Below are 22,488 nucleotides of genomic sequence, written 5' to 3' on the forward strand. Positions count from 1 at the left end.
CCCACCAGAACTCAATCCTCTCGTTCTTCACCAAGCACCCGTCGTTGGCAAAATTCCATAGTCATAAACAAAACTTTGAAACTTTGATTAGTGCATCGTGCAGAGCTCGTCGAGAGGAATGGATTGCCCTATCATTCGCCTTCAACAGACATAAAATGACGTCTCAACACAGTTTATGCGAGAGCCGGGGGCTTATGGGACCCTGTGCGTCCCGCCATAAGGTTCAATTGTGAAATGCTTTATGTTAATAAATACCTCGGTTTGATGACACAAAGTAGTTGTACTTACGTGCCCGTGCTTAATTTGTTTTCGATGATTTCTCTTCGAAAGAAAATCTTGCATGTCTAGCACCCCCAGAAAGGGCATCTCGGGGGTGGGTGCACCCGAGGTTGCAACCGCTGGCATAGCCGGTTATTATCATTATTATTACCGTCATTACACTCCAAGAAAGCTCACAAAGTCTCAAGACTCTTTTTTCAGGTGAGTCCTGCCAACTTTGGCAGTACTAGGGGGGACGGGGTGACGTTGCTATTTGTTTATCCCAATTGAGTAGTTTGCAGGTAATAATTCAGCATCGGGATGTTAGTTCAATACGAGTGACGTCGCGTGTGCGTTTATTTGGCTATGGGAGGAAATCTGAGAACCCGGATGAAACCCATGCAGAAGAGGGGGAGAACATAAAGACTCCACGGCGCCTCCAGTCAGTGATCGAACCTGGGCCCTTTGTGCCGTGAGTCACAAGTGTTTGGCACTGCCCGCCACCCTGTCACTTCAAACGGAAGTGGGTCAGCCCGGGAAAGTTTGGTCAAACAACCCTCCAATGATTGACACTGTAATGGCAGGGGACTTCATCCGGCAGTCGATGAACAAAATGACCGTGCGTTGTTTTTATTTTATGATATACATCCGTAAAGTTGGACTGTTTGACTTCTGGTGGCACAGTGGTGACCCGTGGCCTTGCAGCAAGAAGAGCCTGCGTTCGATTCCGAAATCGGGCGCGCTGTCTTGTGTGGAATTTGTATTTTCTCCCCGCGTGTTCTGAATGGGTTTCCTTTGGGCTCCACGGCTTCCTGCCATCGCCAAGAAGACAACGTCATTGGTGTTGGATGCAGCAGGAGCCTCCTAAAAGGAGTTTTCAGACTCACTGTGGCTTTCCTGAATAAATTGTTATAGTATGTGGACCCCTACCTGTTACTTAAGAGATCAAATCCCGGTTGGGGGGTTCAGTGAAATGGTTACCACTTCATGGGGAAATCAGGCAGTGTTTGTCCTGTGGATAGACTCGCCCCCCGTCACAGGAATTTGGAATGTTCACCACTGGCTCTCAGCAGCAGGAAATCACTTCACACTGTGACCCTTTTGGCCTGTCGATTGAGCCGAATTTTACTTCTGCACCACCACCGAGTTTCACTTCTACACCTTCTGCCCCTCCTCTCCCACACTACCCCCCCACAGGATTGATGCTTGCTGATCTCATTGAGAAGTACTTCGTGTCGCCGACGCTGTTCCGCGTCATCCGCCTCGCTCGTATTGGCCGCATCCTGCGTCTGATCCGCGGGGCAAAGGGCATCCGCACGCTGCTCTTCGCCCTCATGATGTCGCTACCCGCACTCTTCAACATCGGCCTGCTGCTCTTCCTCGTCATGTTCATCTACTCCATCTTCGGCATGTCGAACTTCGCCTACGTCAAGAAGGAGTCGGGCATCGACGACATGTACAACTTTGAAACGTTCGGGAACAGCATGATTTGCCTCTTCATGATCACCACGTCGGCCGGGTGGGACGGCCTCCTCAACCCCATCCTCAACAGCGCCGTGCCGGACTGCGACCCGCAGTTTGACAACCCGGGCACGAACTACACCGGCGACTGTGGCAACCCCATGGTGGGCATCATCTTCTTCGTGAGCTACATCATCATCTCCTTCCTCATCGTCGTCAACATGTACATCGCCATCATCCTCGAGAACTTCAGCGTGGCCACGGAGGAGAGCGCCGAGCCGCTAAGCGAGGACGACTTCGAGACCTTCTACGAGGTGTGGGAGAAGTTCGACCCGGACGCGACGCAGTTCATCGACTTCGAGCGCTTGCCGGACTTTGCCGACGCGCTCGAGGACCCCCTGCGCATCGCAAAGCCCAACCGGATCAAGCTCATCACCATGGACCTGCCCATGGTCAACGGTGACCGCATTCACTGCCTTGACATCCTCTTCGCGTTCACCAAGCGCGTGCTGGGCGAGGGCGGCGAGATGGACATGCTGCGCGAGCAGATGGAGGAGCGCTTCATGACAGCCAACCCGTCCAAGGTGTCCTACGAGCCCATCACGACGACGCTGCGCCGCAAGCAGGAGGAGGTGGCGGCCACGGTGATCCAGCGTGCGTACCGGCGCCACCTGCTGCAGCGCTCCGTTAAGCAGGCCTCCTTCATGTTCCGCAACAAGGAGAGCGACGGCAACGTGATCACGGAGGACGCGCCCGAGAAGAAGGGGCTCATCGCCGACAACCTGAACGCGAACTTCGGCCAGGGCTACGAGGACAAGGAGCTGAACCTGCCGGCGGGGTCCCCCCCTTCCTACGACAGCGTCACCAAGTCCGACAAGGACAAGAGCAAAGACGACAAGGACCCCGATAAGGACGAGAAACGAGACCAGCAGAAGGATTAGCGTGGAGTGCACGTTTGTGCCAAAGGAAAACAAAAAAAACGCAAAGGGAAAAACAAATTTAAGAAAAGAATTATAAACAAAAAATACGAGAACTTACCTGCAGGTTAGGGGCACTGGGAGGCAATCAATTTTAGCAAAAATGAGACTGTACCGTATTGATGTTTACAGAAACACGACTACAGCGACAGAGGTCACACGCGCAGCACTGCAAACGCCGCCCTCTTCCAACACCCCTCCCACCCCATCCACCAAACTGCTTTTAGCTGCAAGTCACTTCAACCTAGCGTCTCTCTCCGTCTTTGATTTTTATTTGTAATCCCGTCCAGCGCCATCACCCGTTCCCCACGCTCCGCACTGCGTCCACACCACACCTACTTGTCGGCCAACACGGGCCCCCCCCCTGAAAGTGCAAGTGTGGCCATCCCAGGGTTAAGACCTGGGGAGTGGCGACACAAGGCGCGCGAGTGAGCGAGCGGGTACGTACGCGGCTAGCAAGGCGAAAATGTCGGCGCGGAGCTGTGAGCAGTCCGATGCCGTTCGGACGCTCGGCGACGGGAATCACGACGGACGCTGGAACCAAAGCAGCAAGGCCCCCCGAGTGTTGTGACGCTTGCGACGCTACCTGGCGCGTCCTCTGCTGCCACACGCGCGAGGCACGTCCAAAAGAGTCACGCGGACAGGGGTGTTGGCGGTGGTGGTGGAAGCGGTGGTGGCGCGTACGTTTGTTTTCACGTAAAAATTTCCATCGCCGTTGGATGTTCTTTTTTCTTTTCCCGTCTTTTGTTCTCAGGTTTTTTCGTTTTGATTTTGTCACCGCGGTCGCCGTCGACCGTTTGTAAAAGTGCCGGGGAATGTTTTCTTTCCGGAGTTGGGAGGTGTTTGGTTATTGTTTTGTTGGCGTTGTCATCGCCCGTCGTTTGTGAGGGACGCGTTTTGTTTTTTCTAGCTGGCGCGTCGCCGTTTCACGGCGGCTGTGAGCGCTGTTTTTGTTTGTTTGTTTTCGTTCCACGCACGTAACAGCATGAGGCATGCCGAGGCGTTATGTTAAAAAAAAACATGGACTGCATGAAATCATGCGTTCTGAATGTCTAATGCAAGTTGCGATTGACCTCTAAAACACGTGGGCCCCACCCTACGCGAGATGGGGATACGCGGCGCTATTTTGTGATAACCGGGCAGGAATGTCACGAATGAATTTCGGCGCGAGAGTGCGGAAAACGATAGCCAATCATTGTGTTCCACTGTTTACCCGGTGCAATGTTGCGTTTTGTGGTTTTGGATTTGAGTTTGAGATTTTTTTTTAACTTTGGTTTATCAGTGGGGGGGAGGGTTAGGGGAGGGGCTGGGCTAGGGATGGAGTAGTCGGGTTAGGGTGGGGGGGGCAGTTGGTTACATGGTGCCCCCCTCGTGCGGTTCACGATTGGCGTGCATTTTTCAAAAGAAATTGTGCAAAACTCTCCCCCCCCCCCCACCGCTCGCCACACCAAACGGAAGGGATGCACCCCGCCGCAGCCCGCGATGCATATTTGTAAATAACTAAACACTGGGCCTCGGCGCATCGCCAACCCCTGAAAAATGGGATATATTTGTTTAAAATTCAGCGACTGTGAAGATGAAATGAGCAGTATCACTTTATCGGGTTTTGTGGGAAGGGGGGGACCCCAGGGCTGTACATTAGGTTAGGGTGTGCATGTGAGTGTGTGGCACTTAAAAACCACAGTGGTCGTGGTGGATGAGTCCGGGCCATCATCCGCCACGCCGAGCCAGAGGCCTCCCCCTTAACCCCCCCTTCCACCCCCTCCCCCCTCTTTGTTGATTTCCGCACTAATACGCTATATTACCAGAGCCTCGTGTGTGGGCATTGTGCATCATATACAATCTTCCAATTGCATGTATATGTGACGCTCGGAGAATTACAGAAAGTCAAGCCGGTTTGGCTTGTATGCCCAATTGGCCAATATATGAAGTGACAACTGAAACCCAATAACATTACCACCACCAACCACCACCACTATGAAGTTCGAACGATACACACAAATGTGACAGGGCCCCCTCTTTTATGATGTCTATTGTTGTCACGAAGCAATATTGGGCACCGAATGTGCTGCTCGTTTCCAAGTGCCCTCCTGCTAAAGGAACCAGGCAAAATCTGTGTACAGACACACGTGTGTAAACAGCACAACTTAACAAAGTATCTCTGCTTATGACGTTGTCTGATTATGATCTATATATAAATAGCTGTAATATATCCTTTCTGTTGCAGATTTTTGGCAGCATGCTTCTTTGTATATACCAAAAAAAAGAATAACACTTGTATGAAAATGTATTTAAAAACAATAACCACTGCCATTACTGATTCTTTGTTTAGATATTATTGTTCTACAATTAATTTTGTCGCCGTTATAATTGCTGTTATTATTGTTGTTATTAACGATGCACTTTCATTCGATATAAACTTTCCAATGCCTTGAAAAACGTACGGAAGTTAAATCGAAATAATCAGGAATTGACACTGTGACTTACCTGTCAATTTCTTTGTTGCTGAACAAGAAGTGGCTTAAGGGTTACTTGTCTTTAGTGGACAATAAAAAAAAGTAAAAAAAATGTTGCTGATGCAGATCAAGACGACGGGGGAACGACCGTTTGTGTAAAACGTTGATTTTCACAAAACACTGATAAATATTGAGCTTAATTTATCAAAGAGAGAGAAATAAGCGTCCATTTTGCCACGAGCCACGTTTGGCCACCTTCACATAACAAAGTCTTGTAGCTTTTCGATCACACGGATGCATTTTGTGGTAAAAACTAAAAACATTCGCGTAAAGGACACTGTCGTCTTTATTTGTATGCTTTGTGTTTTATTTGGTTTTTGATTTATGATTTGTATTTACGCGCACAAAAAACAAGCTTTATGCCAAGCTCATCCTCTTAGGCCTACTAACTAGTCTAGCTAGCGTGGTAATGATCTGCATGCGGGACAATTAAACAAGAAATATATCCCTTAAACGTGAATAATAACTGAATCGCTGAGTAAACAAGAATAAAATAAGCTTTCTTTTTATCACGAGCGGAAGGGCTGTTTCCCGTGTCAGTTTGTCTCTCTCACTCCCCATGTACACTTGTGTCCCACATACAAACACGCGCTGAAGTACGGACGATTCTCTTGTGATTTGTCTTAAGTATGGGCAGGCCACAAATTGGCGTACGTTCCTAGAATGTCTCGAGAGAAAACAGATCGCCAGTCGGTGAACGCGGCGATCGAAGCGAGATCTTAACTCGATCGTAAGAGACGTTGCTCGGGACGTCATAATTCCCACCGCACCAGCCAATCACGTGCGGGGAGGAGAACCCCCATGCAACATGGACGTCATGACGTCATCATTCCAAATGCGCGTCCGACTGAGATAAGTATCTTCTTGGTTCTTTCGGTAAAGTCACGTAGAAGGGAAATAATAAAATAATAAAAATAGTTCTCACGACGTTTCGGCCACAACGCAAGTAGCCGTCCTCAGGTGAAGAACAGGTCTGTCGGAAAGACAGCTGTCGTGAGAATTATTTTATTATGTTTTCATTTTATTATTTTATTATTTCCCTTCTACATGACTTTACCGAAACAACCAAGAAGATGAATCCCTGCAGTCACGAAAGCTTTAAACTGAGATAAGTATGTTAATAATGTTGATGTTAAGTATTCAAGATATTAAGTTTATTAATCGTTTGTGATTGTGAAATATTCATAATCATCGGTTTTAGTTGACTTACAGGTGGTCCTGACTGCCCGTAAGATTGTGTGTAATGTTGCGAGGTCCAACATCGTAAAGCACATTTACTCGATTGCGACGAATCGTATCGTTCTTTACTCTGGTGCCAGGACAGATGGCCAAGGGGTCCTGGGGATGCACTGGATAGGATTGCCGTGTCTCCATTTCTACACAGGTTTGCACGTCGTGAGGTGCGGCTATAAAAAAAAATGTCCACCCTTAATAATAAAAAATGCCCCCAATGTCGTCCCAATTCCCCCATCGGTGCCATGTAATGAGACGCAGAAGGAGATAGCAGAACCACTTCTGAAATCCTTCACCTGACCTCTGGCCCACACAGTAGAAGGGGAAGCATTTTCCCACCTGGCCTGTAAAATGTCTGTCGTATAATAAAAACACTTTATAATCCTTCGAGCTGTAAATGTGTCCGGATTAAGCATTTACTGAGAAGAGACCATCGACCCTCAAAACTTGAGATCATGACTTCATCACCGGCGGCTGAGACCTGGATTGGAATCCAGGCCTCTTGGCAGTATAACAGAGCGGCGCTCTGACTTCTGAACCTCCTGGCCGAAAACGACAGTGACGTTCCTTCGTGTTTAACCCAGTCATGAACAGCGAGTCTCGATCAGCCATGAAACTGCGGTGAGTGGATATTCTTGTCGTGTATGAATAACTGAGGGTCAACATCGGTTGTCCAACCGACGTTTAAGTTTGGGCACCGTCGTGAGGGAACAAGGAACATCCACCGCCCGCCGAAGGCCACCATTGGACATAAGCACCGCCCCACGCGCGTATGAGCAGAGTGAATCGTAGATGATTCACGGTGGTGAGATGTTAACTACCTCGCCTGGTATGCACAGGAGATCGTGGGTTCAATCCCGACCCTGATGCCTGCTGTACATTTGGAGTCTGCATGTCTCTCAGTGGTAGCGTTAATTTTTCTCTGGGTCCTCTGGTTTTCTCCTCCACATTTAGAATCGACATCACGCATTTTAGAATATTTGGCTGCTATAAAAAAAAATCCACGTGATAAGCCACTCCGTTGAGCTATCATTTGTGGCCAGGTCGTTTCTGAAAATGAGTTACGTAGCTCAGTAGGCCTTACTGGGTAAAATAGAAAATAAATGTTTCTCTGAACCTGAATGCTGTCCCATTGTAACGGTTAGCACACTGGCCTTGCAAAAGACCACCGGTTCGATCTTCTGGCACGGCAGTTTGCTAAATTGGTGCAAGTTTATTAACCCCCCCGCCGCTCTCCACCCAGCAGCAAACATGGGTACGCCATGGTTTGTTGATCGGGGTAAAGTGTAGGTACTCCAAACTGCTTCCAAGATGTCTGGCCAGCTTGAAAGTGTCCGTCGATTGGAGGCCCTTCTGCCAAGCAGTGCTGTGGGCAAGACATTTCAGTGCTGTGCCTTTAAAAGAAAATTCCCCACAAACCGGAGTCCCAGGAGAAAACTCACGCGTGCGAGGAGAGCAACACTCAATCTCCATACATATGGAAGTGAGTCCACTTGCCGTACTGCCATCAAACCCTGGCAAGCCAGGAGATGGTGACCTTGATACCGTCACGCCAACTCCGGTCATCCTAGCAGCGGCTTTTGGCTGGCCATCGAACAACAACATCGCGCGCTTTCAGGTACGCTTCTGCGACCGTCTGGAACGCTCTTCCAATGTTAGGAAGCCACTGTAGATTTGCACTTTTAAATCATCTAGATTGAAAACAATTTTTTTTTAGGACTGCTTGTGTTGAGTTTCTTGTCCTTCCTTTGCATCTCCGATTAGCAAGGTTGGCTACGTACGATGTGAAAGTTCAACATACATACATACCCAGGGGGTAGGTAAAGAAGTTTCATGAATTTGTGTGATCCACCAACCCTCGCTTCGACAGTGCAGGTTTATAAGCGTGCATAGCCACCGGCAGTACGCATGTAATATATAATTTCCATATATATAATTTCGGCTTGTAACGCACAGTCTTCACTCATTCTCGAATAAAGGGAAATATTCAGAGGCGCGAGGAACGACAGACAGGCAGGAAGACAGCCAGGCGGTAAGGAGCCGGCGCCACCAATTGCCCGAGCTCTGTGGTCCTCTACATATGCAGGTGTTATCGGCCAATTAATGAGTGTTTACATGTGGAAGGATACCAGAGCACCCGGAAAAAACCCACGCATGCGAGGGGGCAATGCTCTATCCCTGGACAGAGGGAACAGGCGAGGTCCCCATTTTCTGCGTCGCCATCTCTTGGCGAGCCAGGGTTATGGCGCCTCTGGAAGCCCAAGGGAAGGGAAGTTTCAGAACATTTGTGCAGTGATCCACCAACCCTCGCCTCTCAGTGCTAGATCACATTCTTAGGCCACCACCGTCCAAGCTAATATCACGTGGGCATGCTGATGCAAATATCTCTAATTGGTTTACAATGATGACGTTGTGATATCTCCCGTTGAAAGTGTAAAAGTGTCTTGAAAACGTACTAACCAGAGGTGGGACAAAGTCATTGTTATGCAAGTCCAAGTCGAGTCGCAAGTCATCAAATTCATGACTCGAGTCTGACTCGAGTCCAAGTCACATGACTCGAGTCCACATCTCATAGGTGGGACAAAGTCATTGTTATGCAAGTCCAAGTCGAGTCGCAAGTCATCAAATTCATGACTCGAGTCTGACTCGAGTCCAAGTCACATGACTCGAGTCCACACCTCTGGTACTAACCACTGAGCAAGTCCATTCTTGACGGGGCTCATCTCAATTAAGCACACACCTTGCGGAAAGCGCTTGCAACGTGGGGAAACGTGCAAGTGACATGGCCTCGGGGTAGCACGTTCGTCGTTTATTTCAGGTCGTGGTTCACAAGAACACAGAACGGGTAACAAATGAGAGGCCATTCGGTCCGTCGAACTCATTCAGTTGCGAGTAGAAGATCGATTCCAGAATCTCATCACGGGGCGTCTTGGAGGAATCTTGGCACAGTCCTGGTGAATCAACGTCTGTAATGAGTAAAATATCACCTCCTGGTCTCGGTCTCGAACTGTCCCACACACAGCTGAGGTTCAAGCTCACAGGCGCACCGGTTAACATTTGGTGGGGGTGTGTTGAACGTGATTATTACGTGCTGTCCACGTCACAGTGGACGATAAAGATCCATTGATGGTGTTCGCAAAAGAGGAGGCCACGTGTGCCGGTGTCATGGTCCACATCTGCCAAATGAGGTCACCCACGCAAATTACCCAATTGGGTAAAACTTCCTGGTAACATCATCCCTCCATGTAAAACAACTGCAAGCTATGGCCATTTGTGAAACATCAGCGCATTTATTATAGCCTTGTGCGATAAAATGGTGTGTCAAAGTGTTGGCCACAAATTAACCCATAGTATCTCGTTGTTGATCTCGTCAAGGAGCTATACACCATCAATTACGCCATCTCATCTGGTCGTCATCCTCGCGGCAGCAGCGGCGGCTTTTGGCTGGGAGCCATCGAACAAAGACGGTCACTGCATCGCGCAGCGCTTTCAGATGCGCTTCTGCGGTCGTCTGAAACGCTCTTCCCTTCCGATATTAGGAAGCCACTGGAGTTATGCACTTTTAAATCTCATTGAAAACTCATTTCTCGGCACTTTCAAACCAATGCGTTTCGTTCATATGTCCACTTTTCCACTTCAAGTCATATACTGTGTATGTGTAATTACTGAAAAATTACCCCAAGCCATATGCAGCCTAACGGCTATTTAAAAATAAACAAAGGCATCCGATTGGAAGAGGCCTCCACGGTGATTTGTCGGGAGGCAGACTTTAAAGGGATTGGAGAATAAGGGTTGAACGGGAAAACAAAAAGGATCAGTTAAAGAGAAAGGACCTGATGACGATTGCTTGTGTTGCAATGGAAACGTCGTATTCTATCATTTAATTTATTTTCTTTCTACGTGACTTTACCGAAAGAACCAAAGAGTAAGGACTGGAAGGTTCGAGAAAGGGGATGAGGGAGATATAAGGGGAGAGGACGAGGAGTGGGGACGCTCGGAGGAAGATACAAGCAGGAAGACAAGAACGAAGCCTAGGGTCCATCATCATATAAATCTATAGTAGGGTTCCGTATTGTGGAAATCTTGAATAAAAGTGGCTCTTATAACTTGTTGTCAGAGTCGTTATACATGTATTGTTTTATACAACCCGTCAGCCCCACGGTCTTCTGGCAGGGGATTCATTGCAGCAGCATTGGTTCGGCACATTCAAACCTTCAGACGTTGTCGGCTTTCACGACCAAATGACAGCGTATCATGGATTGTCAATTTTCGGGGAAGAAAAACGTGTCGTAACAACCCTCCTCCACCCGGTGTAGGCAATTCATAACGTGTTAAGTGATGCACAAACGTGGACAATGTATTTGTTCTCGGCCAGCACCACTGTACGTTGAACTTCTTTCGCACCGTACGTAGACAACCTTGCTAATCGGGAGGTGTCGATGCTCAATTGCTAAACTATTCGCCATCATTAATCACTGATGAATCGGCAACGTTCGTTCACGTGGCATTAATAACTGGTGTGGAGGCCGACGTCCACCTCCTCGCTCCCTGCGAGCCGGCGGGGCGCGACGTTCACCCTCTCCACTCCCCCCTCCTCCTCGTCGGATGCCTCTCGCCGGGCCCCCGCCGACCGGGTAATCGGCCCCCCCACGCCAACGCCCTCTCTGAGGGACATGGCTAAGTAGCTTGCTCGCCACCGCCCGGGGTTATCTCCCACGCGCTCAAATCACACCGCCACACAAACGAACGCGGAGGCGTGCACGCGCGTGCCCCTGCAGGCGTGTATTTCCCTCACACGGGCTGGCGCTGAACAAAAGAAACGGCGGCGGTATGAATATGCACGCTGAAATCACCAACCCCGTGCCGACACTCTGCAGCCTTGCTCTCTCACGCACCCCGATCACCCCGCGCAGGCGCACCACATACAAATCGCAGACACCATGCCGAGCGAGGTTCTACCCACACACACAGAAATCACACCACCGATATTCTGAACTAAAGTTTATTAATGGCGCCAATACACACTGCCTGGAGGAGGAATATTTAGCGAGGAGAGCCTAGCGTAATTCTGCCTATGAACCCAGGTACTCGAACGCCCTACCACGTACCTTGAAACTGGACTCACGGCGTTTCACGGATGCTGAGTCGGAGGGAGAAGGACAAGAGAAGACTTGTCAATCACTGTCTCGCAGCAGCACTTGCTGGCATCACACGGATGCTGTGAGCGGCTTGAAGAGGCAGGGAGTGGGTCGTGACGGCCCGGAGGTTGTAGACAACTGAACTCATCGTCCCGGAGCTCCCGCCTTAATTCTCTCGTGCCCCATAGTTCGAGTGTTCGGGTCTGCTCTTTATGCCTAATATTCCACCCTCTGTCCTCCCCCCAATGTTGTGAGTAACTCATTGCGGTTGGCCCGGGGAACCTTTTCTTTTTGCGCCCATACAATTTTAAGCCAATTTAGGGGCACCGCAATGTAACCTGTCCTGTGGGGGTCGGTCAATCTCCTGGCACCGGGAAAGCGTGGGACTCTCCCCCTAGGGGCCCTTCGGATTAAAACCCGAGGTGCCAGGCAACCCCCCGCCAGGACGCTACTACGTGGGTGCGCTGCGTGCGGGTTGTGTGTTCAGTGCGGGGGCCGGGAGGCGTTTGCGGAGTTGTTCCGCGGTCATGGTACCACACTGACTGCGAGTCGGGTGGACGTTCCGTTGTGATGTGCACCCATGGCGACTTTATTGAGGGCGATATTGGCACACAAAGATTGAGTCGAGGTGTACGACACCGGTGCTACTTATGACCCGTACACACAATGAGGAATTTGGAGGCAAAGCTCTAGACCAGTTTTGACACAGTGTCTCATCAGCAGGCAGTCATCAGCAGTCAGGCTCGCAATAATCGGTACCAATACCCATAATACAAGGTTTTTTTTGCCAATTAGTAAGGTCTGTCACGCAAAGAGAACAACCTCGACTCTGGATGGCATCGCTCGCGAAAGCCCCGACCACGTGCTCACCCTCCACTCACTCCACTTACCCAAGATGCCCGCCGGGTCTCCACACACACACCCAAACTGTGACGCAACTTCCGCCACGTGGTCTCGAGGGGCCGCCCCCCCTCCCATGTTGGTGCGTTGGGGGAGGGGTAGAGGGAGGGGAGGTCACAGGTCGCGGGGTCACAGGTCGCGGGCCCGCTGGCTGGCGAGGCGTTCCCTCCCGCTCCGTCTCCCCCCGCCCTCGTCGTCGTCGTCTTCTCCTCCGCCGCCGCCGTCTCCTCTCTTCGGGCTTCGGTCGCGACCACCAAGCAACGCGCCGAGGAGGGATAAGCGATGCTGATTCACGCCGAGGTGGGTGGCAGGCGAATGAGGCAGGCGGTTGGGTTTGCGGCGTTGCCTGGGGCTCTTGTTGTTATTGTTGTAGCGGCGGAGAAGGTTGAGGTGGCGGGGTGGGGGAGAGGTGGGAGGTGCGGCCTAGTCGTCTCGGCCGCCTCCCCATGCCTCCTCCTCGGCCGAGGCCGCTAGTCGAGGGCGCCTCGGGCGTGCGGGGTGCCACGCCGCTTCCTGTTTTGCAATCCCTAGCGGGGATAGGCGCCGCGCGATTTGTTGGCGCTCCCCATTGGTCCGCGGCGCTCACGCGGTCGCGCGCGCGGCCAATGGGGAGGCGCGATAGGGTGCGCGTTGCCTATCCGCGCTAGGGTTTCCGAACGGCGTCTCGACAACGAGGCCCAAGCCGCTCGGCGCAACGAGGCCGCCGCCTTCGCCCCTCCACGATTTGTTTGTGAATTCAATTTGAACAAACCTCGATAAAAACGTAACTTTGTAAACGGCCGCAGCTGGAGAGGGGTATCGTCGTCGGAGTGGGACGTCTACGCGGCGGCGGAAAGGTTGGTCGGGTGTGGAATGCGCCGTTTTATTCGAGGTGCGTGCCGAGGTGTGGGGGAGTGAACCGTGATGGTGGTGGCGAGTTGGTGGTGGTGGGGAGAGTGACGAGCTGTGATGGAGGGTCTCTGCGGCGGCTCCTCTCCCTCACGCCGCCCGTGTCTTTCGGGAAGGTTCTGGCCCGCGTCCTCGTGTGTCACCCAAGCCCCGGGCCAGGCCCCCTTCTCGGCGGGTCCCGCCCTCACTCAGGCCTCGCTCGCCTCCTCGCAGCTGTAAAGAGTCACAGTGTCTATGTGTGTGTATATATATGTGTGTGTGCACCTTCGGCTGTAGTCTATCGACTTCGCCAGTTACAGTGTCGCCATTGTTGATGTGTTTTTATTAATCAATAACCGCGTTATTGTTCCCGGAATCGCCCTCTCGCAAACTCATCGTCGTCAACTTCATGTCCTTGATCGTCACGGGCTGCGTCGCATTCCGTCGTGGTGCCGTCTCGCACCGTGTTCGGTGTCAACTCTCGTATCTCTCCCCCCCTCCCCCTCGTCGTCTTCGCCCTCCTCGTCACCTCCATCATCATCACCATCGTCGTCGTCGTCGTCTAACGCGGATCTGTGTCATTGTCGCAGCCGCCCGCTACCCACGGCGCCTCCATGGCCGTCGCGTGCAGCCGCCCCTTGGCGATTAGCCTCATCGCCATCTTCATTCACCGACAATCATTGCCGCCGTTCGCCGTCCACGCTGCCCGCGTTGCCCGCGTTGAAGGCGAACTCTCTCAAGAAGGGGGGCCGCCTTCGGTGGAGGCGAATCGGTTTCAAAGGCAACTGCACTGCGCGTATGATGGGAGCGTGTGTTTGTGTGCATGGTTTTTTTTTGCCACAAGTATGTGTGGCTGGTGCAGACTTGATGCCTTGCGATAGGTACTGTAGATTTGGCGTTTAAACATCTTAACACAGCTCGTGTTTTATTGCCACAAACGGTAAAGTCTCTTAGCCCCCCCACTCCTCCCCATAATTTTGATCGTGGCAAAGAAGGTCCCACACATGCAAACTCTTAAGTTGCACTTCACTTGAGCGTGGCGGCGGTGTTCCTGCTGGTGATAGTGATTCGCGGATACGTGAGCGCACGTGTGGCAAGCTCGGAGGTGTGGGGGAGGAGAAGACTTTAAAAGGTGGACGACAGAAAAGATTCCGAACCCCCCGCTGGCTATCCTGCCCGCACTGCGCGCCCATCCCCCGCCCGCCCTTGCTTAAATAACAGCAACAACAATAGCACCACCAATAGCGGCACGAAAACACGTTACACGAAAACTGAATCTGAATGTTTATTCATACTGGAGGAGGAATCCCATGAGCCCTAATGCTCTTTCGCCCCAGATATCCAGTATCAGAATCTGTATTTATACTGCAGGAGGAATCCGATGAGCTATAAAGCTTTTTAACAGATGTCCAGGAGGGGCGGGTCAGAAAGTTACACAAACAAACAGTACACAAACACGATAGCAGTGCAAAGTATAGGAAAGGTAAGCAAATCACGAATATATATGTATCTGTTTATTTGACCAGGTGAAGGCTACTGAGATATTAGCTTTTTTTCAGAAGCGACCTGGCCAGAAATGACAGCTCTGCAAAGTGGCTCTCCACGTGGAAATGTATAGCGGCCAAATCATCTAAACTGCATGCTTCTAAATGTGGAGGGAAAAACGGGAGGACTCGGAAAAAAAACCCCCACGCGACCACGGGGAGAGTGACACGCAAACTCCAAATATACAGCAGGCGTCACGGGTCGGGATCGAACCCACGAGCTCCCGTAGACCAGGCGAGGTAGTTAACATCTCCTAGCTACCGTAGTGATGAGAGAGTAACACACAAACTCCAAATATACAGCGGCAGGCGTCACGGGTCGGGATCCAACGCTGTGGTGTGGGGTTCGCGGGTCGTGCAGTTTTGGTGAGGACTTTAAATGCCTCGCCTGCCAACATAGCCTGCGCCCCGCAGTCAGGTTTTGAGTGGGGGGGGTGAATGAAATAATAAAGGAGGCCAACCAAAGCCATCTTATTTTCCCTTCCACAGTCAACATTTTACTGGGAGCTTTTGGGGTTTAGCGTGGCCAGAGCACAGCATCAGCGCGCATGGCCTAGCCAATTCCGTGCGGCATTTTGATTCAACTTGTATTGCCCACCATACACAGACCCACATCACACGCACGCGTGCATATCCACACGCACATACATGCATATCCACACGCACACACATGCCTACATCCATAACCCACACAACGAAGCACCAATATAAATATGCACATACCCCGCCACACACACATACGTACAGTATAACAAGCCTTTACAGACGTTTTTGGCCAAGTTCTGTTAGTGAGTGAGTAGCACCTATGAAGGGGTGGGTGGCCAGCGCCTATTACAGTGCTCGCTAACACTGGCACACAACACACACAGAGCGTGCAAACCACCACACTCCCGCTCCCCACACTTGACACACACAACAAAGACAAAGATCCCCCGTATAGCCTTTAACAGACTGTTGGAGCAAGTTCTGTTAGCGAGCACCGATGAAGGCTGGCACGCCCGGTCGCATTTGTCTCCCTAGTAGCAATGTTTACACAACACACCAGGTACGAATTTTAGGCTGAGTCAACCTAGGGCACTCCCAGGACCGGTTCAAATATTCGCGACTGTTATTGATCAGGAATCGATCTCTATTCCCATATAACATGCATAACCTATACAAATAAACACTCTACACGAAACGCAACCGCACCACAAGAAGAACATACTCGCCCCCCCCCCTACATCCACACATGTCACCTCACCCTCCAACATACGTGTACCTTCACATACACCTCCACGTTATCCACGCCTACCCCACCACACACCACCCCCGTGCACACATCGCGCACCCCTTACTCGTGCACACACCCCCGCACGCCCACACAGACGCCCCTCCACGCACTCCCAACACACAACCACACATACACCACACCCACGTCCCACCACAAACACAAATATCCACCGTATAGCCTTAATATATTGTTGGGGCAAGTGCTGTTAGCGAGCACCTATGAAGGCCAGCACTACACACGAGGGGGTGGGTGGTTTGCACCACGCCCGGCCGCCTCTGTCTCCCTCGTGGCGATGTTTACACACCGCACCAGGCCCTCATTTGAGGCAGAGTCGACCTACGGGAGGCCCAGGACCAGTTAAGATAATCGTCACTGGTGTTGGCCGTGAGCGGGAATCGAACTTGGGTCGTCGAGTTTCATAGCGCAGCGTGGCGCTCACCGCTGCACCACCACTCTCCGCGCTGCAGCACACGCACACAACCCCCTCCCACGCATGAACTCCACCGCCACGACACACACTCACTCCCCACTCCCGTCCCCGTCTGGCACACCATGCATCGCCTCTTTCTGGTGTCCCATGCCAAGCAGTCTGACAAGGCTCAAGTTGGCTGCGCTTGTGTACCCATCTTGGCATTCAACTGCAATGTTATCCCCTCTCGTAGGATGCCACAGCAGGATTTTAGCAAACTGCTAAAAGTGGACGAATTTGACTGTTGTGCCGCAGGACAAATTGGGATTCTTTCAGAGGGTATTGCAGATTTGGGGAGGTGGAGGGGGGAGGAATTTTTTTCAATGTAGAAAGAGCGCAAGAAAGTTTGACTTTGTATAATCGACGATCTCGGGTTTTCTCGGATGTGCTCTACATCTCCGCTGCGTTTTCTGGTTCCACCCCGTGTCGCTTGGCATGATACAACAGCATAACTTTAACTGGACGGTATTCACTTCTTGAATAAGCTACCAGCACGCGCACCGAAACGTCGGGCATCATGCCTAGCAACACCGCAGTGCAAACCCACACACAACCCATCGGAGAGATAATCAACCTGTAGAGCTATACTGCGGAAAAACGTCGGTCGGAAAGCCCATCGTCTGATGGACCAAATAAGTTTTCTCTTCCGATATTCGGAAGATACTGGAGCTTTGCACTTCTTTAGAACTGATTTTTGTGTGTGTCGTCCTTCTCCTGCACCTCCGATTATCACGGTTGGCTACGTATGGTGCGAAAGACGTTTTACATACATGAGTTCGCTTTTGTGGAGCGAACTACCCTATTCTATATTTTAAACATAAGCAATAATGAATGGGTGTTTGTCAAAGCATTTCGAGATGATGGCCTCCCCAAGTATGTTATTTCACCATACTTCACCATCACTATGCTGATCAGTGCAGGTTCATGAAGTGGTCTGGGGGGGGGAGGCGGCGGGTGGGGGTCAAAGGCCAGAACAGATTCACTGATGTTAACCGTGGTTGTCAATTAAACTCAGTTTACCGGTTTCACAGCGCTGTGCCACCGCTTCCTCCTAAGCGTGGATCGTGGCAGAGGGATTGTTGCAAAAAACTTTGTAGAGTCGTTTTTTGGTTCCTTTTCAGGCATTTGTTGTGTTCATGCTTTTTCACTACTGCCAGCGCAGTAGGACACAATTCTCATAAACGTCGATATTTTTAGTAGATTTCTGTCCGCCGTTTTTATTTTTGTTTAAGGCGGGTCATGACTAAGAACTTGAGTCTGCATTCTTCGTTTGTAAAGTGGTGTCAATGTCAATGCTTGTGAGGTTTTGTTTAATTTAAGCATTTGTGCGTCACCACCAACGCGGTCTGTTAATTGTGTTTTTTTTATTATTTTAATTTGAGCTCTTGTTGGTCGAGCTTACAAACCGTAACCCCTAACCCCTTGTACCAAATGCACATCAAAGAGAGATGAAGAATCTAGGTCAAGTGATATGTGAAATTTGCTAAACGCTTCAAGGGAGTTGATCCGTGCTGTTTTCTGCCGATTACTGGATCTACACGTGACAAGCTCTCAATAGAGTCGGTCCCAATGGTTGTTCCCTTTCAACCATCAACTTGTGCTTTACAGAACCTTACTGCGTGGAGGCAGGTGTGTTCTGTATGTCGATCTTTTTCTCCAGGTGCTCCGGTTTTTCCCTCTTCGTTTAGAATCGACGTGCGTTTAAGAGTATTTGGCTGCGATACATTTCCGCTTCATGAACCACTTGGTTGAGCTATCGTTTGTGGCCAGGTTGCTTCTGAAAAATAGCTACAGAGCTCAGTGGGCCTTACCTGGTAAAATAAAACTTGTTTATTTTTGAACTCTTGTAACTTTCTGACCCGCCCGTCACTGGACGTGTGTGAAAGAGTTTCACAGCTCGTCGGATATCTCCAGGTTAAACAAATATTCTGATGTTGCAGTCAGAATCTTACCATTACAATGCTGATGTTGCCATCAGCATCATTATCCACGATCTGTCCACTGCGAGACAGAGGCCTCACCAATCCGTCGCCATCTCTCTCCGTTTTTTTATGCAACGATCCGTCGAGAAGCCCCCCCTTAGTGACGAGCTGCTTTTAGTTAACCATCGGACAAAGACGGTCACCGCATTGAGCGCTTTCAGGTGCGCTTCTGCAGCCATCTGGAATGCTCTTCCTTCCGATATTAGGAAGCCACTGGAGCTATGCGCATTTAAATCTATAATTGAAAGCTCATGTGTTTTTATCTTTTTGTGTTTAGTTTGTTATCCTTCCCCCATACCTCCGATTAGAACGGTTGGCAACTTATAGTGCGAAATAAGTTCTACATACATCCATACGGCATCGCATTGGATGATTCCTCTTGGGCGAGTTTGCTCTTTGGGGCTGCCGCTCCATCGTTGGGTTCGACAACTGCCGCCAACTCTCCCAGCGACGCCGTCCTCTGCCAGCCCACTCAGTGGTTGACGTGATGCCCCCAGTGTATGCTGTATGCGTGGCTCTAAGTGTGCGTTTGTTATGCAGCTCGTTGACAAAAGCATGCGTTCAGTGCAGTCCCGGTGAGTGTGCGTGATCTGCTTTGCGATGCTCTGTGAACCAGCTGTGAACCTCCCCTAGGTCTACTCAGCCTAAAATCAGTCGTACCAAATGTGATACTAATTGACTCAGTTTTATAAAGCGCCTTTCAAATGCCTGTAATCCAGCAGTTTGGGAGGCAAGGTTTGGTAGATCGTACAAATGTTTTTATTCCACTGGGATGCGAGGTAGTCAAGATATCAAAGTAGAGCAAGTGGATTCAATCAATCTTTGTGGACTTTGAATGTTATCCTCTCGTATGTGGGGGTGCTTTGAATTCCTCCCACACAAAGCCAAGTGAAATTGGCCAAACATTCCAATTCAAAACGCGCCTGAAAATAAATCTCAATGCTCGGCGAGTCTTTCGTAGATTAAACAGATTCCATAATTACTCCCGTGAGCAGTTGGGACACGGACAGCCACCACCACCGCACCCGGTGTGCCCTGCCGCCCTTAATAGCCACTCGCTAACAGCCCTTGCCCCAAAGGTATAGCCCACGCTAAATCTGGAAAACGTCCCACGCGCGCGGTTCGTGCGCTGCTCTTCGAGTAATGTTTAGATGCCGTGCTTTGAACCCGGCGGCCGCTGCCGGGGTCACGCACCGCGACTTGTCGCAAAGGTCGCGGCGCGTGCCGTACAGCTCGTGGGGGGTTGAGACGCGACCCCTGGCTGCCCTTGCCTGCCGGTGCCTGCCGGTGCCGTGTTACCTGCTGCCCGATAGGTGGCTCGCCGCGTTCCAGTGGCGAGTTCCGTCGTGTGGCCCCAGCGATTCAGGCACGCCGTGCCGGCGGTCATCCTAGCCGTCGCTGGCACACCTGCCGCGGTCAAGCTGTTTGACCACGACGCTCGTGTCACGCGACAGCTCGTTCTGGAGAATGACATCATCACCGGGTGTTTGGGAAGGTTGACCACGCTTTGCCGGGAATCCAACTGGCTTGCCCGGACTTTGTAATGAACCATAGGCTGTCCAGTCGGCTGTTGTATGTGTTATTGTGCATCTATTACAGTGTTCTTCACTCATTTTCAGAGGGGAGGTCACTTTCGCCGATAAGACATCATCAGTGAGAGGGCCGCCACATGTTTGAAACCATTGTTGGGTTTGACAGCAGCACGATGATGGGGAGTGTTTTCACTTTTCTGTGTTGTCGGGGGCCGCACGTCAGGGGCCGCCAGTGGCCTTGCCATGATAACACTGATCTGTTAGGTTTGGAGGTGGTAGAGGTTGTGCAGTGGTTAACACACTGCCTTCAAACCCCGATCATCTGAGTTTTATTCCCAACCAACGGAAACATCAGGAGTGACATGTGAATTGGATTAACCCTCCCCATGCCCCTTCACAAAACTGCACTAACCAATTTTGTGAAGTATGGTCAATGAACAGGACCGCTTAAAAATATGACTTGCTACTGATAACCAACATTGCATGGGGGGATTCTTTATCCAGCAGTGGATTGGCAAGGGGCTGTAGATAAAAAAATTTTGGCTCCGTGATGTGGCAGAGAGAGACTACTCGTCATGAAGTTTGTGAGTTCAACTCCCAGTCAGGCTGTCGAATCGGCCCATCGTCCCTCCCTGGTCGGTAAAATGAATGCCACTTTCTGGGAAGTCAGAAACCCTTGTACAGTATACTCTTTGGTTCTTTCGGTAAAGTCACCTAGTAGGTCTACTTACGTGACTTTACCGAAAGAACCACAGAGTATGGATTCCTGCAGTCACGAACGCTTCAAACCTTGTACAGTATTTTGGAATGACGTCTATCCATCGTCAGAATGTGGAATGTCCATCATTGGCAGCTCAGGGCAACAGCTACGGATGCGTGCACTGCCCCATGTGGGCGTGAGCCAGGACACGCTTTGTCTTCTTTTTGGATATCGCATGGCCCTTCTATTCGTGGAGTCTCTTTTGGGGCCACGCCTGATGGAAATTGTGCACACGCATGTAACCCGCAGAGACGACGGGACACTCTCCCATCGCACTGCCACTGCGGCTCTGGCGGCGGTGGGAGGGAGCCAGTTACTTCGCTTCTCGTTAGAGGCAGGCTTTCGTGATCGGGACTGATGTATGCTGGGCAAACAGACCTCTGCCGCACCATGGGCATGTTGCTGCTGCTGCGCTAACATTAGAATGGAGGAGGCAAGTAGCAGGGGCGTGGGTGGACTGTTACCGCTGCTGCTGCTGCTTTGGGTGGTGGCTGTGGGTTGTCCGGCTGGCTGGGTGAGCATTGAGGCTCGGAGCAAAACTCCACAGAGTCCCCGGGAGACAGATTGCAAGGTGGGGCGTGATGGGCTAATGCAAACGTTGCACTGTACCACGCTGGCAGGTGTTACGTTTTCTCTGAAGGAGAAACGATTTGTCACAGACGTTGCTAGTGTCTGCACGAGTGAGTGTGTGTGTGTTTGATTTGTGGGCAATGGTGGTAATAGCGGTTTACGCGTTATGCTATGAATCCGGTTACTTTGATTTTGATTCGCACTCATGTGGCATCAGAAACCTGTGCTGGACCTCCCCTAAATCAGCTCAGCCTTAAATGAACACAGTTTCCTTCGGATTGTTAGATGCAAACCTGTGCCCTGTCTCAATTAAGGCGTACAAATCTGGTTAAACACAAAGATCCTCAGGATAGTCTTCACAGACTTTTGTTAAGTGCTGTTCGCAGCTATGGAAGCTGGCACAACACACGAGGGGGGGGGGGGCTAGCTCCACCCCTGGCTGCCATTGTCTCCCTTGTGGTGCTGTTTACACATTACACAAGGTATTCATTTGAGGCTGAATTGACCTAGGGGAGGCCCATGACCAGTTTAGATAATCGTCACTGGTGTTGGCTACGAGTGGGAATCGAACTCGGGTCACCGGCTAACCACTGCACTCCCGCTCCCCCACACACGTACACACTGGATAATCAGATGCATCCCTCCAACTTTTTCTTTAATACACGGGGGTGGGGGGGGGGTCTTTTGATCTGGAGAATACGGTACTTGGTGTGGAGTGTTAAAACCAGCGCTGGGGGAGAGCCAAGGCAGCAGGGCACAGTGCTGGCCCCATCACCCATTCGTGTGCCGTGCCGGCCTGCACGGTTGCTCATTAATGGGACTCGCCTCAACAGTCGCTTTGTCCTTAGTGACGGCGGAGCGGTGTTGAAGTGTTTTTATGCTCCGCGTTGCTGCAATTACGTTCAAGCAGATTTCCATTCCCCAATGTTGCATTGGAAATATGAACCAATCCTTAATGCTGCCCCAAGTCATCTCAGATTGACGTTGACAGACAGCCACTACTGCTGT

The 22,488-nt window shown here is 50.9% G+C and overlaps 2 protein-coding genes across 3 annotated transcripts in view; both read left to right on the top strand.

The window, feature by feature from the left end:
• Nucleotides 1-5,733, top strand: part of LOC144736718 (sodium channel protein type 1 subunit alpha-like) — a 68,570-nt gene extending 62,837 nt beyond the window's left edge. Inside the window, exon 29 of the mRNA XM_078619343.1 lies at nucleotides 1,456-5,733. Within this exon, the coding sequence (XP_078475469.1) occupies nucleotides 1,456-2,660 (1,205 nt within the window). The 3' untranslated portion in view covers nucleotides 2,661-5,733. The remainder of the gene's footprint in view (nucleotides 1-1,455) is intronic.
• Nucleotides 5,734-12,588: 6,855 nt separating this feature from the next.
• The window catches only part of LOC144736667 (uncharacterized), a 34,576-nt gene continuing 24,676 nt past the window's right edge, over nucleotides 12,589-22,488 (top strand). Inside the window, exon 1 of one of the 2 annotated variants that reach the window (XM_078619238.1) lies at nucleotides 12,589-12,783. In XM_078619238.1, the coding sequence (XP_078475364.1) occupies nucleotides 12,766-12,783 (18 nt within the window). In that variant the 5' untranslated portion in view covers nucleotides 12,589-12,765. Of the gene's footprint in view, nucleotides 12,784-13,121; nucleotides 13,320-22,488 lie in introns of those variants that run through there. The other variant, XM_078619239.1, reaches the window with a different exon arrangement.

The sequence above is a fragment of the Lampetra planeri genome, chromosome 62, assembly GCF_965212315.1.
Source record: "Lampetra planeri chromosome 62, kcLamPlan1.2.h2, whole genome shotgun sequence".
NCBI classification, from domain to species: Eukaryota; Metazoa; Chordata; class Hyperoartia; order Petromyzontiformes; family Petromyzontidae; genus Lampetra; species Lampetra planeri.